We start from the raw sequence: 18,019 nt of genomic DNA on the forward strand, positions 1-18,019 counted from the left end.
GGCCACCTTGGCTCTCTGCGCGGAGAACCGTTTCCCAGCTCTTGTCTTCGAATTGCTCCCGAGAGCCTGGAGGACCGGCCTCTCCGGCTCTTCCCCAGCGCCGGCCGGCCTCTCGGGGCTGATTTCTAGGTGCCTTACGGGAGCCCCTCGGGCTCTCGCCGCTCCGGTGTCGCGATGGGGAAACTGGCCCGGGGCGAGCAGCCGAGGTGACGCGCTGTGTCGGGGTTTCAGCGCCCACGGCTGCCTCCCCGGGGAGCAGCACACGGTGGCACTCGCGGGGCTGGAAGGCGCCCTTGTAGTGGTTTTAGCCCTTCCAGCGCCGCGCCCACGGTCGGCCGTGACCTGGTACGCCCTGTGTATCTTTGAAGATGAGACGATTGCGTGAACGGCAGTTGCTCTAACCCGAGATTGTCCCAAGACCCCTGATTCTTTCTTCAGGAAACCACCGGTTAACAGTATGACGCAGACCACTTTTTGTGCCTATTGTAGGTACTACACTCAGTTGGAAGGTGGACGAGTTCCCGTGTACGCGCTTACTTTTCAAGAGCCGGAGAACGACCCTCGTAATTGCTGTTACCTGTGGGCTGTTCAGTCTACACAGGACAGGTAAGCGTGAGACGTGTTTTTAAAAACATTTGCCAGCGATGCGGCAGCAGTTAATTTCTATTGGAAAGTTTTGTAGTACGTTGTCTCCGTTCGGTGCAAACGACATAGTTCAGTGGATTAGCAAGTGGTGGTTGAAATGATCTTGAAGGTGAAGGGATTGTTTCCACGTGGTTGAGTGAGTTCTGAGGTGGCGGTAAGGACACTGTGCTCGTCTGTCTGCCTGCCGTACCCGGGAGTGAGCCAGTGCGCTGAGTAGGCGACGGCCTCGCTGCCTTACGCCGGGGTTTGCGGCCTCCCGTGTTCTCGCGTCCCACCGTCTTTCTCTGTTGTGTGTGCCTCTCATTTTTATCGACCCCGACTCTGTTCTCTGGTCCTCCAGTTTGCCTGGCCCAGTGTACTCCTAGCATTCATTTGGTTAGTTTTCACTCTGTCACAGGGTCTAACTTTGTCCCAAGTATAGCTCGCGTGAAACCTTGCAGCTGAATTCCATCCGTTTAGCTTGCTCATTTCCAGGGTTAGAGCGGCAGAAGTATTGATTTCCTCGTCTTTTTCCTTGATGTTTCATTCCTTCTTGATCGCTGAAACAGTCAAGCTTGTGGGATAAAGCCCATGACGGTGGTGACCCGTTGTTCCCGGTACTTTCTCCCAAGTCCATCCCACCTTGGGCTCTAGGTACCTGAATTGGGGTCTCTTGGGGTTTTTGTATTAGACATCTCCACTTCGTGGTTTTGTCTTACCTTCTTACTCTGTGGTGAGTGATGGAAACGAAGAATTGATTTGCCACTTTTGTGATTTGTCCATCCTGAAAAAATAGTGAAATGAAAATACAGAGACCGCTATTGGGCTCTCCCTCATGGGGTCCGGTCCGTGTTTCCATCCATCTGAGTGCAGTGGGGGCGGCAGCAGTTTGATGGGTTCACAGTCTTCTGGGCTGTTCAAGCAGGGCTCTGGGGGATGGGGAATGCAAGGGGACTTTCATCTAAACGATTGTTGTATTTATTTTTCCTCCTAGGATTGCCTCTTAGGATGAGTTTGGTTATTATTCTTTAAAAAATTCTTTAACATTCATTTTTGGGAGAGAAAGAGAGAGCATGAGTGAGTGGGGAGGGGCCGAGAGAGAGGGAGACACAGAATCCGAAGCAGGCTCCAGGCTCTGAGCTGTCAGCACAGAGCCCGACGCGGGGCTCGAATTCACAGACCAAGAGATCATGATCCAAGCTGAAGTTGGATGCTTAACCAACTGAGCCACCCAGGCACCCTGACTTATTATTCTTTATGTGGATTTTTTTATTTTGCTTTTTCTAAATTTCCCACACTAAGGTCTAGAGTGTTTTCCTCTTATTTTGGAACTTGGTGAATAAGTCTGCGTTCTTTTTTACCATACCACTCTTGATTCTTGTAGTATTATCAGTAGGTGATGCCCACTCTGTTCTTATAATCAGGAAGCTGTGTGAATATTCTCTGCTCCTGATTTTCTTTTTTTTTTTTTTATACATTTTATTTTTTTTGGGAGAGAGAGAGACAGAGCATGAACGGGGGAGGGGCAGAGAGAGAGGGAGACACAGAATCGGAAACAGGCTCCAGGCTCTGAGCCATCAGCCCAGAGCCCGACGCGGGGCTCGAACTCACGGACCGCGAGATCGTGACCTGGCTGAAGTCGGACGCTTAACCGACTGCGCCACCCAGGCGCCCCATGCTCCTGATTTTCTTGTGTAAAATCCTCATGAACTGTATGCACTTCCCTGAGTCCTGTTTTGACGTAGTTTTCAGACCTCTATAGTTGACTCTTCGACTCACCCCCACCCTGCCCCCACCGTCAAAAATCCACCTATAACTTTTGACTCCCCCAGAACTACACTACTAATAGTTTACTGTTGACCAGAAGCCTTACTGATAATATCAACAGTCAATTAGCACATATTTTGTGTGTTATATGTGTTACATACTGTATTCTGGTACCGATGTCTAATTTTTGGCTTAATTTTTCCAGTATACCTATGCTGTGTGGTTCATCTACGTTTTTTTCAAATTGTCACAGATCTCCAAAAAATCTCCCTTTGTATTTATTGAAAACAATCTGTGTGCAGATTGAAAACAATCTGTGTGCAATCTGCACAGTTCAAACCCATGTTGTTGGAGGGTCAACTGCATTTGCACTTGAAGCACAAATGAATCACAGTTTAAAATGTGGGCAGAATATACTGTTTTCCGTTTCTCTTAGAGTGATGCCCTGCATTTACTTACCTTGATTACCTACAACACACTGAGTAACACATGGGAATAACTCTCTAGTGACTTTTAAACCACTGTCTAGTAGTCTATTCCTTTAATAGGACAGGGTTAATTTATTTGGTAATTTGGATTATTTGTTCCTACATGATTTACTTTGCATTTGTCAGTATTACTGATGTGAGATATTTTTGAGAATGGTATTTTTGTGGTCTTCTGGTCTTTGACTTAATCGGTCGTGGGCCTCTTTGAGAATCTGGTGAAGGCTGTGATATATATTCTTATGTGTGTGTGATATGACTTAAAGCAGGATTCCTGACCTGAGGTCTGTGGGGAGACAAAGAGCAGTCTGTGAGCTCCCGTTGTAAACAGGATTATTTACGTTTGTTTATGCGTGTATGAGTATTACATACGCTCTGTGTAGAGGTGGTGTTTGTCCGTGTGTGATTTGTGTACGTATACGTGTATCATTTATATGTGTGTACATGTGTGTCTTTTTTATGTATTGTTCACATCCCGTAATAAACAGATGGAAATAATCTTGTTTACAACTCATGGGAGCTCACAGACTGCTCGTCGTCTCCCCACAGACCTCAGGTCAGGAATCCTGCTTTAAGCCATTCTTAGGCTACTCTCTCACTTTACGAAGGTGTGTGATTAATTTAACAGAGGCTCTTCTTCCGTCCCCTGGTCATGGACTTTACCAGCATCTTACTGGTATTATAAGTAGGTGAAAACAATACAAATTTAGATTGAAAGTCTAAATCGGAAGGACAGATGGTATGGTCCTTCCTTTTTGCCCCCAGAGCGAGTACTTAAACAGGGTAAAAAAGGGAAGAGAAGCATCACTGTGGAGTGACTGTGCCACCATGGGATGACACGGGCGTAGGTCTTAGCTGTTGCCACAGAGCTCATCGATTATGATAAAAGCCACGTTAATTTTGTAATATGGAAAATTGAAGGGAAAAACTGTCTGGTGTCCCTTTAATGGTGGTTGTATCCAGTTTATCCTGTTTAGTATTTGGTCTTTTCGAGGTTATTTGTCTTTGTTTCACGTCCGCGTGTTTATCCATTCAGCATAATTATCGAGCATTTACTATGTGCTGGTGACAGTTGGAGATATGTAGCGATGCATAACCAATAAATCTCTGTTCTTCTAGATGTTATATTTCAGTGAGTATATTTCGTAAGTATATGAGTGCGCATATTTAACATAATTTTAGGTAGTGATGTTAAATACAGAAAAATAAAGCTGGGAGAGGAGATACAGAATGTGTGTGATGTGATGTAGGGAACTGCTATTTCAGATTGTGTAGTTAGGGAGATGTGGACGAAGTCGGTTGGGACAGGGAGGGAGGAGAGCCACGGGAAGATCTGGGGGAAAGATTGCAAAGGCCTTAGAAAAATGTCACAAGGAAAAGCAACAAGAGCAGGAAAGGGTAGAACGCAGAGCCGTCACGGGCGAGGTCAGAAAAGTAGAACTGGTCTCTAAAGGGCCATGGAGGTCAGGATAATGTGACTATTTGAGTTTGGTCTGGCTGTACCAGACCAATGAAATCTCTTTCTGGTGGTAGGGTCTATCTAAGCATTAGTAGTTTTTCAAAACTCCTCTGGTGATTCTAATAATAAGCAACCAAGGTAGAGAACCACTAGCCCAGAGTGAGACTAGCTAGAGAAAAAAAGAAGCTGGGAAGCTTTCTGCCCTCAGAGATGATTGAAGGTTGGGAAGCAGGGGGCAGAACCGCCGGCAGAGGACTACGGGTAGTGTCGTGTGGGGACCATTAAGACAGTGTGGTATCCTTGGAAGCCAGGTAAAGCAGGCGTTCTAAGAAAGACGGGCCCGAGAGAAGAAGAATTCAAATTCAGACAGTGTGGAAGTCTGTGCTCTTAACATTTACCGCATGCTGTACTTGAGCAGTGCACAGCTGGTTCGGTATCTGCTTTATGTCCGTACCGTGTAGCCCTCCTGCTGTGGTACAGGGCAACCCCGTCATTTCAGCCGGAAGCCTCCCAGGATGGAGGGAGAGACCAGGAAGGAGGAGCAGAGGACGTGCTGTCCCGTGCCGAGGGCTTTCTGTGGTTGCCGTGGGATAGTTCTCTTTACATCTGTTGCCTGGAACTTGGGCCTCCTGCACCCAGCCGCAAAGGAGGCTGGGAAATGTGGCATATTTTAGGCAGCCTTGTGCCTAACGAACACTTCCCTATGAAAGAAGGGCAGAGGGAATGTTGACCCAACAGCTGTAGTCTCCGCCACGTAAGGGGTCACCTAAAGTTTGCAAATCACATCAGCTTGAGCTAATTAGAATTAGTTAAAAATAAAAATCAGGGGTGCCTGGGTCGTTGAGTCAGTTAAGCGTCCCACTTAGGCTCAGGTCATGATCTTGCGGTTCGTGAGTTCGAGCCCCACGTCGGGCTCTGTGCTGACAGCTCGGAGCCCGGAGCCTGCTTCGGATTCTGTGTCTCCCTCTCTTCTCTCTGCTCTGCTCTCCGCCACTCGCTCTATCCTCCTCCGCTCACGCTCTGTCTCTCTCAAAAGTAAATAAAAGATTTAAAAAAAATTTTTCTAATAAAAATAAAAATCAGTTATTGTTTCAGAGTACTGCATTTTGTGAAAACGACCAAGTAAAAGTAAGTTCTTCACATAGACCTTAGTTTTGTCACGTGCAGCGTTGCATACTGGACAGTAAGAGATGCTTAATGTATGAATGTGATATTTAGCCTTTCTTCTCAGTTAATCTCTGTTTCTTTCAGTGAAGGGGACGTTTTGAGTTTACACCTGCTTCAGCTGGCCTTTGGTGATAGAAAGTGTTTGGCATCGGGACAAATCTTGTATGAGGTAAATGGTACTGGGGATATGGGTTCGTTATTACCATTTTGTCACTGTTTTGCCTTTTTTAGTCTTTGTCTAAAGATATTAACATATTGAAAAGTTTTTCTTCTATTCAAGTGAATAATGTATTCATAATATAACAGAAAGAGTGTTAGAGTAGAGATCACAAGACTAGCTGTTTTACCCGGGTAGCACTCTTAACTTCCCCAGGTATCGTTGTCCTCTAAAATGAGATTAGACAAGACTCATCTTGTGACCTAATTGGTACCAGAGAAAAACAGCTCCACCTTGTTGCACTAATACCAAAGCAGTAAGCCATGAGGTGACTTTATAAACCGTCTCAGGGTGCCGGCCTGGCTCAATTAGTAGAGCACGCGACTCTTGATCTCGGGGTTGTGAGTTCAGGCCCCACGTTGGGTGTAGAGATTACCTAAAAATAAAACCTTAAAAAAATAAATTAAAAATTTTTTAAATGTTTATTTTGGAGAGAGAGAGCAAGCGAGGAGGGGGCGGGGGTGGAGAGAGAGGGGGACAGAGGATCCAAAGTGGGCTCTGCGCTGGTAGCAGCCAGCCCGATGCAGGGCTCGAACTCACAGACCATGAGATCGTGACCTGAAGTTGGACGCTCAACTGACTCGGCCACCCGGGCGCCCCAAAATTAAAAACAAATTTTTTTTTTAAACGGTCTTGCCACTTAACAATTGTAAACGCGGGTAAACGCATTGGACTTTCAGATGACTGTTTTTCCAGCTGAGTTCTAGAGGAAGAAGTGCCATGCTGCTGACGGCAGTGTGGTCAACCCTCACGTTCCTTTCTGTGGAACAGGCCTTCTTAACCTCGTGTTTGAGGATACGTGGACGGGCTTTAAAGAATCCACGAAGTCTCTGAATTCTGTGTGACATTTTTGTCATCAGTGGATGTTTCTGGGGAGAAAGTCTCATAGCTTTTGTTAGATTCTTACAGAGATTGATGGGCAAAAACAAAGTGAAGAGCTGCTGCTCTAGAGCGAGAATTGCACTGAGAACACAGGAACAGGTTTGCCGGCCTGGAGCGTGTCTGTGTGTAATTTTGATGGTTAGTCCAGTTTATGCTGCAGCCCAAAGTACAGGGTTCCCACGTTTGATAACGGCTTTAGATTTGTTGGTGACTATTTTCGAGACACTAAATTTAGCCTCGTGTGTTGTGTGCTATATAAAATTCCAGAGCCCTTTTCAGTGATTTGTTGTCTTTATTCTTTAACTTTTTGTGTTTCCTTTGTATCGTGTGAAAAATGTTTAAATTTGGAGAACGTTTATTTTTTATTTTTTAAAGTTTATTCTGAGAAAGAGTGGGAGGGGCAGAGAGAGAGGGAGAAAGAGAGAATCCCAAGCAGACTCCGTACTGTCAGCACAGAGCCTGATGTGGGGCTTGACCTCACGGACCGTGAGATCATGACCTGAGCCAAACCAAGAGTCGGCTGCTTAACTGACCGAACCACCCAGGCATCCCAGATTTGGAGAATTCTTAACTTTTGAATGACTTTTTGCCTAGAATTCTATTAAGATTTGCGTACGTTTTATCTTTCAGGGGCTAGAGTACTGTGAAGAGAGATACACACTGGACCTCACGGGTGGCATGTTTCCTTTGAGGGGACAGACTAGTAATACCAAGCTGTTGGGCTGCCAGAGTATAGAGAAATTTCGATATCATGGCGACAGAGAGGAAGGTATGAGTGAAGGTCAGTTAAAAAGTGTTCTTAATATATATCATGTGCAATGCCTGATTTTAAGATTTATCTTGACGTAAGATTTGTGACAGTTACTGCTTTTTAGAGTTCGTACTCCTGGCAGTTAACAAATTGAGATACTAATTATGGAAATTTATTTAGGTCTGTCTGAGCTCCTAGGTATTTCTTTTTTTTTAATTTTTTTTTTTTTTCAACGTTTATTTATTTTTGGGACAGAGAGAAACAGAGCATGAACGGGGGAGGGGCAGAGAGAGAGGGAGACACAGAATCGGAAATAGGCTCCAGGCTCCAAGCCATCAGCCCAGAGCCTGACGCGGGGCTCGAACTCACGGACCGGGAGATCGTGACCTGGCTGAAGTCGGACGCTTAACCGACTGCGCCACCCAGGCGCCCCTTTTTTGTTTTTGTTTTTTTTTTTAATTTTTTTTTTTTTTTCAACGTTTATTTAAGAGCTCCTAGGTATTTCTTACTCTCCACATTGCCGTACGGAACTCAAGAATGGAGTAGATTCGGAGACCCTTAATGAAGGAGCCTTGTATTTTCGTCCACCTCTCTCTAAACGGACAAAAATGGCCTCTGGTTTTGACCAGAATGAAGAGGCTGTGAATAATGCTTCCCTCTGTGTATTTTTGAGACCTGCCTTGGATGCCTTTAATTTTCCTGTTTCCTTTCGTATCCTCCCTTCTTCCTGGTAAACAAGCCTTGCATAGTCACGGTTGCAGAGAGTTTAGAATCCAGCGCGGATTCGGATCCCAGCTGGGTCACTAGTTGTGACCTTTGACAAATTATGTAACATTTCTGAGCCTCCCTGTCCCCATCCGTGAATGGAATAATACAGTTGTACGTTCTGCAGCAGGCAGTCGGGAGGATTGAGTGGGACCGTGGGAGGGGTTCGTGCAGTCCCGGGGATTGCACCAGGGCCATGTTTGTGTCGGCGGTCTTACTGGGGTTCATCCTCAGGGGCACTTCATCCGTCCTGAGCGTGTCTTCTGTTCTTGTCCCACATCTGTAGGTGGTCCAGTCATCACATCGAGCTACAAATGCCCCAGGCAGAGCTCTCCACCTCTTCTCACTGTCCCCGCCCCTTTTCCGCTTTGTTTCCTGTTTGTTGGGTCTCAGACGTTTGCTTCTTTCTCTCCTGTTGTTTTCTCTCACTTTGTTTCTGACTTTCCATCCCACAGCCACCATCCAAGTCCTTGTCTTTCCTCCCTTCACCGTAAGGCTGGCTCAGTCCTTCTCAGCTAGAATTCCTCTGAGGAATTAAGCCCAGCGCCTAGGCCGCCCGTCGTGGCTGTTGAGATTCTCTGGTACTAACTGTGTTCCGTTGTTGGGACAATACTCATCCAAGTCATTTTCTGCTTTCTACCTCCACTGCATCAAAGTTGCCAAAGCGTTAAGTGAGAGTAAGCCAGGATAGAACTTTTCTGATGCGTACTTCTTAATAAGATCTTCTTGAAATAGGAAAACAGTTAAGATACAAGTGAATGTCACTCTCCTTACAGAATGAACGATAGAAGTGTGCTCTGATATATCAAATAGCAGTTGAGACTCCTTAATTTGTGAGAAAACGTTGCTGAAATTTTATTCGGGGTAATTTTACTTTGCAGTGATTTATTCCATTTTTTAAAACTACGTGCTTTTCTTTCAGCGCTGTCTCCTGACACCAGTGTTTCAGTCTTTACCTGGCAGGTGAATGTATATGGACAAGGGAAGCCTTCTGTGTACCTGGGGCTTTTTGACATAAATCGTTGGTATCATGCGCAAATGCCAGACTCGCTAAGGTATGATTTCTCTCTCTTTTTCTCTTTCTCGTATTTGTATGTGTAGCCGCTCGGTGACTTAATGATTTTGTAAAATTTTCTTGTAGATCAGGAGAGTATCTGCATAGTTGCTCCTATTTTGCATTGTGGTCACTGGATTCTGTCGTGAGTAAGGCTTCCCCACACTACATCTTGGATGTGCTGGTGCACGAGAGAAGCTTGAGTCGAGGAGTGCCTCCCTCGTTCCCACCTCCTGAACAGTTTTTTAGCCCAAGTACTTACAATTTTGGTATGTATTTCCTTAACATGACCTTTCAAGAAAAATCACACGTGTCTGCGTGTTGGTGCGAAATACGTATATGTATAGTATGCGTGTGTATATGCATACGGTACATATACAGTGTGTGGTAGGCACATGTACGTAATTACCTGCTCATGTCTCATTACCGATGGTTAATATATGGGCAGCTGAGGAAATTCATTTGATACGTACGTGAGAAATTTAATACTTAGATGTTATATAAAGAAAGTATCACTATTTTGAATTTGTTAGAAAAGATAACTGTTACTTATGGTGCAGCTTGGTATCTTGCCAGGATAAGAGAATTATTTTATTTATTTATTTTTTAAAGTTTATTTATTTTGTGAGAGTATGCATATGCAGTCAGGGGAGGGGCAGAGAGAGAGCGAAGGAGAGAATACCAGGCAGGCTCCGTGCTGCTAAGAGCCCAGCGTGGCCCACGGACCGCGAGATCATGACCGGAGCCGAAATCAAGAGTCAGACACTTAACCAACTGAGCCACCCGGGCGCCCCGTTTTTAAATTTATTATATGCAATGATCTTGATAACCTTGCCTACCAGCCTCTTGTTAGGATAAATTTTGTTGTATTAGTGCCATCTAAAAATCTAATATGTGAGCGGATATTTTTTCATCTTTTTGTTTTTAGATGCCACTTGTTTATTAAACTCAGGAATTGTTCGTATAACTTGTAACGGCTTTCACAAGGAGGTAGGTGGCAACTAACGCTGTGGACAGAGTGTCTTATCGGGCGGGCTAAAGTCAGGTCGTGGATGCGAGCTGCATTTAGTGTTAATTGTACAAACTGTTGTTTCAGCTCAAGTGGAAGGTCCCGCTAGGTTTGTGATGTTGGCAGCTAGGTGCCGTTAGTTACCGACAGCCTGTTCTGGCAATCTGCCAGAAGAGGCGTTGGGCTGTTTTTAGCAGCTTTGTGTGGATGTCGGCTACTTGAACCTTAAGGAGAATAGCGAAGTAGGTCAGTGCCTTAACCACATCCCTTTTTGTCCGTCCTCTTAATTCTCCTCTTTCTCCTCAGGAAGCTTATGAATAAATGAAGTAACGCAAAGAAGGTACCTAGGACAGTGCCTGGCAGAGTGGGCGATGACTGATGTTGAAAAATACTTTTCTGGGGAAACACAAAATGGCAGATTTTTAAATGGATAATCAGCTAGATGTGCACGAATGCCGTATTTATACTTGATATTAGATCCTTTCACATCAGATCAGGAGGAACAAACTGCCGGGGGCAGTGAGGGGGCCTGGGCGGGGGGGTGTTCATTTAGATCTGTCACCAAGTCTGTCAGCTTTAGGGAAGGAGTAGGGTTATCTTTCATAAAAAGAAAAAGTGACCTACAATCTCCTCATCAGTAATATTATTTATAACTAATGAGCATTGGTTTAGCTCAAGAACCTTATAAACCCTGTTCCTTGCCAGAAGTGTAAAAATGGAGTCTTTTGCAATTTCCATTCAGCGTCTTTTAGTTTTATTCAGAATATTAAGTGTAAAGTAAGGGGATTAGCTTATTAATTATTCTTAAATTTGATTAAGTTGTGTATTTTTTGATGTTTATTAATCGATCTTTACAGACTTTGACTTTTTTAAAGAAATCAGGACCATCTCTCAGTGAATTCATACCTGATGGTTATAATCGATGTCTTATGGCTGGCCTTCTGTCACCGAGACTTGTTGATATTCAGCCTTCCAACTTAACTCAGGTGAGGTGATTTCTAACTCTTGTTTATTTTGGGTCATAGATTATTAGCTTCTATTGTAATAAAAGTCTACTAGATCATTTCTGCGAAGGTAGGTTAGGTGATGTAACGCTCACTCTGCATGATCGGTAGCTGTGGTCTTGGGTGTGGCTTATGTCACATACTCCCAGGACTCATTAGCCGTAACTCGGCCCCGGGTTCACTTAGCTGTATGGGAGGATATGGGACAGGAGGCACCCCATGGCGGCCTCAGGCTTGTCCTGAGTGGAAGCTGTTAAAACAGACTGGGGGCCATTTTCTGGCCCCTGTGAGAACAGCACTGGTGCAAGAGCGTGAGACCAGGCGAGTCAGGGATTGAAACTGCCTTTCCCTGCCAAATGCTTCAGCTTGGTGATAGCAGAGAGCCAACTGTTCGTCGTCCTCAAGGACTTGGGTGCTCTAAGTGCTCCATTTAACCCTTTTACTTTAGGAAACTTCATACTGATTATTTTTTTTCTAATTACATACTGTCAAATTAAGGCAATATCTTAAAACTTTGACATGAGAGGGGGTGCCTGGGGGGTTCAGTCGGTTGAGCGTCCGACATCGGCTCAGGTCATGATCTCACAGTCTGTGAGTTCGAGCCCCGTGTCATGCTCTGTGCTGACAGCTCGGAGCCTGGAGCCTGCTTCAGATTCTGTGTGTGTGTGTCTCTCTCTCTGCCCCTCCCCCACTTGCGCTCCTGTCTTTCTCTCAAAAGTAAACATTAAAAAAAAATTAAAAAAAAAAAAAACTTTGACATGAGAAAAAATTACCTATAATTCAGCCATGTGGACAAAACAGCATTTAGTGTTTTCTATGATTATTTTAAACCTGGTATTCCAACTCATTTGGGTATTTTTTCCCCAATTATATAAATAATACGTGAATAATTTGAATTTAGAAAATTGGCTAAAGTGTATAGAGGCACATACATAGTGACATTTTGTTGACCATTCCTAGAATAGGCCAGATGACGCTGTATTCTTCAGTGATGCCTACGCAGAGGTAAAACAGAAAGAAAAGCAAGAAAATGATTCCTTCAGAAGGCAGGGGAGCGGTAGTGGTCACCGTGGGGGATGGCAGGGGGAGGTGGGACTTGCTGCTGATCGGGGAGGAGGAGAGGGAGGCTTCCAGGGGGCTGGCAGTCGCCTCCGTCTAGACCCGGGTCATGGTCTGGGTCATCATCTGTTTGTTTGTGTATATGGTTATGAGGACTTTTTAACTTGTAGCCTTTTTTTCGTATACCTCTTTACATATCCTTTAGTATACATGCAGTACACGAATTGCGTGATGTGTATGCAATTTCATATTATTGGCTGATCATGAGTTACAGATTTATAGGTTTTACCATTTTTTACTGGGCTGTCTATAGAAATTCTTTATGAAATACGCATTTACCCTTTTTGTCAGAAATTTTACAGGTATTTCCCCTGCTGTTTTCTTCTCGATTGTCTTAGTGTCTTTTGCTACATACAAATTAATATTTTTGTGGTCAAATGTATTTTATAGCTCTGGCTTAAAAAAAAATCTTCCTAACACTTCAGATGTCTCTTTAACATTTAAAGCTTTAATTCATCTTTGTGTATCAAATCACACAGATCTGATTTTTTTCTTTTTCCCAGATGATGTTTAGTCTAGCTGTCCTGTACCACTTAGGAAACAACACAGAATGTCCTTTTCCCATGCTACTGAAATACCACATTTATTTGATTTCCTATGTCTGCATGTACTGGGTTTTGTTTCTGGGTTTTAATTTTGTCCTATTCATTTCATTTATTTCTATGCCATTTTAATATACTGCTTTAATATTTGCTAACGCAGCCCTTTTTTTTCTGTAATTTTTGGTCAATTCATAGGCAGTTTTTTGTATTAGTGACAAGATGATTTTATCCAGTATCTCCATTGGAATTCTTTTTGGAAATTTATTATATTCGCATACTAAATTTAGAGAGAATTGACATCTTTATCAGATCCAAGTCTAAATGGTGCATCTTCCCGTTTATCCACGGTTTGTTTTACATCTGTGAGCAAGAGTTTATGGTTATTTTCCTACGGACTTCTTTCTGTTTTCATCCGTAAGTGTTCTCTAGTTTTGCTCATTGTGAGTAGAACCTTTTTCCTATATTCATTTCCAGATGGTTGTTGCTAGCACATAAAAATGCAATTGACTTTTGTGTCTTCACTTAATAACTACTTAACTGAATTAGAATCTCTTAGATTTTCAAGGTACGCAGTCGGCAGCAAATCTAGACTCCACTTCTCTTCCCACTCTTGTTTATTTTCTCATACTTGGTAGAACCTCCACAGACTGGAAGAATAATGGTACCAGCAGACATTCTTGTTTTGTCCCTGATTGTAACGTAAATGCTTTAGTGAGTCTCCTTTTAGAATTGTGCTTTTCTTCATTTGGGGGAACCTTTATCATATCGTAGCCCCCTGTATTCCTGTGCGACTCATCTGTTTATTCATGCAATTCGTTGTTAAAAGAATGGATGAATGAAATTCATCGAGTTCTTTGATATTAAACGTGACTTACGATATTTTAAGTAACACATTTATTAAGACATAACTCCTATACTTTACGTCACCTGTTTAAAGTGGCTAATTTAGTGGTTTTGAATAAATTTCTGGAATTGTGCGCCCGGCCCCACATTGGGTTTTAGAACATTTTTCTAACCTCCACAAAAACCCCCATACTGTTTCCTTGCCCTCCGTCCCCCAGCCTTTGATAACCGTTGATCCGCTTTCTGTCTTTGCAGACTTACTTATTCTAGAAACTTCACATTTGTATGAATTTCAGGTTCACTGTGTGGTAGCAGACACCAGTACTTCGTCCTGTTTGATGTCTGTACAGGATTGTGCCACGTTTTGTCCATCCGTTCTTTAGTCGGTGGGCATTTGGCTTGTTTTCAGTGTGGGACTATGACGAGTAACGTGTCGTGTACACTTTTGGTGTGGGCGTGCGTCTTCATTTCTCTTGGGTGTGCAGTTGCCGGGTCGCGAGGTGACTCCGTATTTACGACTGTTTCCCCAAGTGGCTTTTACCGTGTTACATCCCCGCCACCGGTGTGTGAGGATGGTAGTTAGTTCACGTCACCAGCTGTGTGTTCTTGTCTGGCTTTTTGTTTAGAGCCACCTAGTGAGTTAGGAGTTTTTAAGCCTCTATCCGTTTGTATTATTGAACTTGCTATCTCTGAGTCTGCGGTCAGTGGTCCTTTATCTTCATTTCTTACTTCTTTTTCTTCTTTTAACGTGTGTGGTTTAGGAAGAACAGTTAGAAGCTATACTGTCAGCGGCAATCCATACGAGTTCGCTGGGACTTTTGACTGGATGTATCAAAAAGTGGATAGCAGAAGGTAAGAGTTCAGTTTTTAACAAATAGAAAATTACTTTCGTATTTTAAAATTTTTAAATTATTCAGTTTGGGGAGGGGTGAAGCTTTATTTTGAGATAATTGCACATTGACATTGTAGCTTTAAGACATTACGTAGAGGTCCCGTGTACCCTTTCAGCACCACCTTCCCCCGGCAGGGTCTGGGAGACCTCTGGTGCAGCGCCTCAGTTAGGACCCCCACGTTGCCCTTCTCATAGCCTCGCCTGCCTCCCCCGGTCCCCACCCCTAGCCCCTCGCAGCCACCAGTCTCTTCTCTACTTCCATAATTGTGTCATTTCAAAAATGTTCGTGGGGCGCCTGGGTGGCTCAGTCGGTGAAGTGTCTGACTTTGGCTCAGGTTATGATCTCACGGTTTGTGAGTTCGAGCCCCGCCTCGGGCTCTGTGCGGACAGCTCGGAGCCTGGAGCCTGCTTCGGATTATTTGTCTCCCTCTTCTGTCTCCCCACTCGCGTATTCTCTCAAAAATAAACATTTTAAAAAGAGTTCATAAATGTGATTATATAGTACATAATCTTTGGGATTGACTCTTTCACTCAGCAAAATTCTCTGGAAGTTTCTTCCCAGTTGCGTGTATCCCCCTTTTTACAAGCATATACTCCACATATACATTATTTTTGTTCTGAATCATTTGAGAGTAAGTTGAGGACATCATGTTTCTTTACTTGTGAGTAACATTTCAGTATTATTTCCAGAAACAAGAACTTTGATTACCAAACCACTTTGTACTTCTAAAAATCAGGAACACCTTGATACGTGCGATTATCTGATCTCCAGACCTTACTGGGATCTTGTCAGTCATGTCAGTCACGTCCTTTGTAGCATTTATAGGGGTAGGGAATCCAGAATATACTCTGTGTTTAGGTTTTGTGTCTTTTTGATTTCTCTTTATCTTGTATAATTAAGTCCTAGGCCTTTATCTTTGAAGAAAAGACTTTGGCTTCTTTAAAAAATATAAGCCTGTTATTTCGTAGACAGCCTCCCAGTGTGTATTTGTTCATCTTTCCCCAGGATTAGATTCAGGCTCACATGTTGCGCAGCAGCACTCCGTAAATTGACGCGCTCCTTGCCGCTTCATGAGGGTGTGGCGCCACTTTGTCTCTGTTACTGTTGAACTTAACCTTGCTCGCTTGGTCAGGGTGGCTGCTCTCTTTTCCCACTGAAGTTACTAATTCTTTGTTTGTAATTAATAATTCTTTATTTTTTCCGTTGATATTTGCAAATAAGAACAACCAAATTCTGCTGCTAATCTGCGCTTTGTGCTCGAATGGACATGGAATAAAGTGATTTTCACAAAAGAGGAATTTGACAGACTATGTAAGTATTACATTAAAAAATTAACCTTGGTTTGTGTGTTAAGTACCTGACAACTTTTCATCAGTTTGAAGTTGTGAACTTTTTAAAGAACTGTCTGAAGAAAAGTATTTCTTTTTAAATTGGGGTGACAATTACTGTTTTTGTTTGATTTTTAAAGATTTTTTTGTGGGGGGGGCGCCGGGGTGGCTCAGTCAGTTGAGCTTCCAACTCTTGATTTGGGCTCAGGTCACGATCCCAGGGTTGTGGGTTTGAGCCCCGTGGCAGGCTCCACACTGACCATGGAGCCTGCTTAGGATTCTCTCTCTGTCTCCTCTGTTCCCTCCCCCGCTTGCACTCTCTCTCCCTAAAACAAAACTGTTTTGAAAATTAAAAAAGCTCTTATTTTTAATTTCCACACCCAACGTGGGGCTCAATCTCACAACCTCCAGATCAAGAGTCACACGCTTGCCCCAACCATGTCGGGCTCTGTGCCGTCAGCTCGGAGCCTGGAGTCTGCTTAGGATTCTGTGTCTCCCTCTCTCTCTCTCTCTGCCCCTCCCCCACTCATGCTCTGTCTCTGTCAAAAAATGAATAAACGTTAAAAAAGAAAAAGAGAGAGGGTCACATGCTCCACCACTGCCCCAGCCAGGTACCCTGACAAAATTCTTTTTTGAGCAAGATTTTGCAACAGATTGTCAAACTGGCAGCATGTTAGTTAGTATGTGTACAGTACCAAGTTTCAGGATTATATCTTATTTTTGATCTTACAAGATCAATTTATAAAACATGCTGATGATGGAGTTAGAATATGCCAGGTAACTTCAGAAGCTCCTCTGTTTTTTCATTTTCCATGTAAATATATTTATGACTATAAAAAGGCTGAATAGGAGGGCAAAGAACTCCTCTGTCTTCTACGAGCAGATGTTTTTATCAGTCATTCAAAGTCCTTTTTCTTAACAGTTTTGCGTATTCACTGTACATTGAGTTGTGAGATGTCCTGTGAATATCAAACGCTATACCTAATTAGTGCAAAAATAATGGAATAATGTGATTGCCCTGTATGTGAAAGTAAAATTTAAGTTTTAGATGTATATGTCTTTGTTACTTGTATCATCGTGTCAGTGATGAATGAACAAATGGACTTCTTAAGTAAATTACTCTTCGTAGAAGATTTTTAAGTTTTTTAGGAAGACGTGAGGTTCTGTCGTATTTTTAGGGCATACTTAATGAAATAACAAACATGAAATAATTTTAAATATTTTGGCAATCTCTTAGTATAGTTGAAGTGAGGGACAAACACTGGATAATTCAGAGTCAGGGTAAAAATGTACTTTTTTGAAAGGAAAATATTTTTAGAACTCGTTATGGTTATGTAATTCATATAAGAAAATTTCAAATCAGTTCACAAATTGTATGCCTTCATTATACTTAGAGTATAATGTGGTGCTTCAGGCTTGAACTTGGTAACTGAGCCATTATTGCTGCCTTCAACTTCCGTTATTGGTTTAATGGGTTGTTTTTTTTTAAACCTAATGTAATGAAAATACAAAGCATAATATTTTAAACGTCGGAAGTGGAGCGTATCATTTGAGGGAGGGTTTCTGCTTGTTGTGTGGTTAGTCACCCATGAAATATTAACGAGACTAAATTTTATCTAAAAGATGTGACGAGTCGCAACTAAAATACCCATTTTTTCCCCAAAAAATGAATTGACAAACTCCATCTTGAGTTTGAAATGAAAAGACAGCCAAATCTACAACGAATTGTAACGGGCGTGCAACTTATCGTCCTAAGTCTTCATCTGAGGCTCCAGTTCGCTGTCTCGCTTCTGAAGACTGGACGTGGAAGGAGTTTTCTCACAAAATACTAGTCACAAAACAACGCTGTACGTAAAAGGTCTGCCGCAAAGGACTTACCTGACGGAGAAGTGTCTGATGAACTCATTTCCAGTGAATCTGACGTTGACTCTAGATCGCCCTCCCCTCTTCACGTATTGCTTATTACCCCGTTCTGCCTCTTAAAAAAAATAGTAATTTGGATTTGTCTCTTCTGGGGTTCTTGAGGTCGTGTGCCGTTTCAAGCTTGTGTTCGGCAAATCTCACAATGTGTAGACTAAGTCTGTGGCCGATACGAGTTCGAGAAACCTTG

The 18,019-nt window shown here is 43.1% G+C and overlaps 1 protein-coding gene across 10 annotated transcripts in view; it reads left to right on the forward strand.

Moving 5' to 3' along the window:
• AHCTF1 (AT-hook containing transcription factor 1) overlaps window positions 1–18,019 on the forward strand; it is an 80,287-nt gene that overhangs the window by 24,850 nt on the left and 37,418 nt on the right. For 5 of the 10 annotated variants that reach the window (XR_006295400.1, XM_043568461.1, XM_043568462.1 and 2 more), the window contains 9 exons: window positions 490–606; window positions 5,587–5,671; window positions 7,232–7,382; window positions 9,040–9,172; window positions 9,259–9,440; window positions 10,100–10,161; window positions 11,038–11,166; window positions 14,450–14,540; window positions 15,803–15,892. Coding sequence is in view for 9 of the 10 variants with exons in the window: in XM_043568461.1 (XP_043424396.1) it covers window positions 490–606; window positions 5,587–5,671; window positions 7,232–7,382; window positions 9,040–9,172; window positions 9,259–9,440; window positions 10,100–10,161; window positions 11,038–11,166; window positions 14,450–14,540; window positions 15,803–15,892 (1,040 nt within the window). In the remaining variant the exon portion in view is untranslated. The remainder of the gene's footprint in view (window positions 1–489; window positions 607–5,586; window positions 5,672–7,231; window positions 7,383–9,039; window positions 9,173–9,258; window positions 9,441–10,099; window positions 10,162–11,037; window positions 11,167–14,449; window positions 14,541–15,802; window positions 15,893–18,019) is intronic. The other 5 variants (XM_043568463.1, XM_043568464.1, XM_043568466.1 and 2 more) reach the window with 3 other exon arrangements.

Source organism: Prionailurus bengalensis, chromosome E4 (assembly GCF_016509475.1).
Source record: "Prionailurus bengalensis isolate Pbe53 chromosome E4, Fcat_Pben_1.1_paternal_pri, whole genome shotgun sequence".
Taxonomy (NCBI): Eukaryota; Metazoa; Chordata; class Mammalia; order Carnivora; family Felidae; genus Prionailurus; species Prionailurus bengalensis.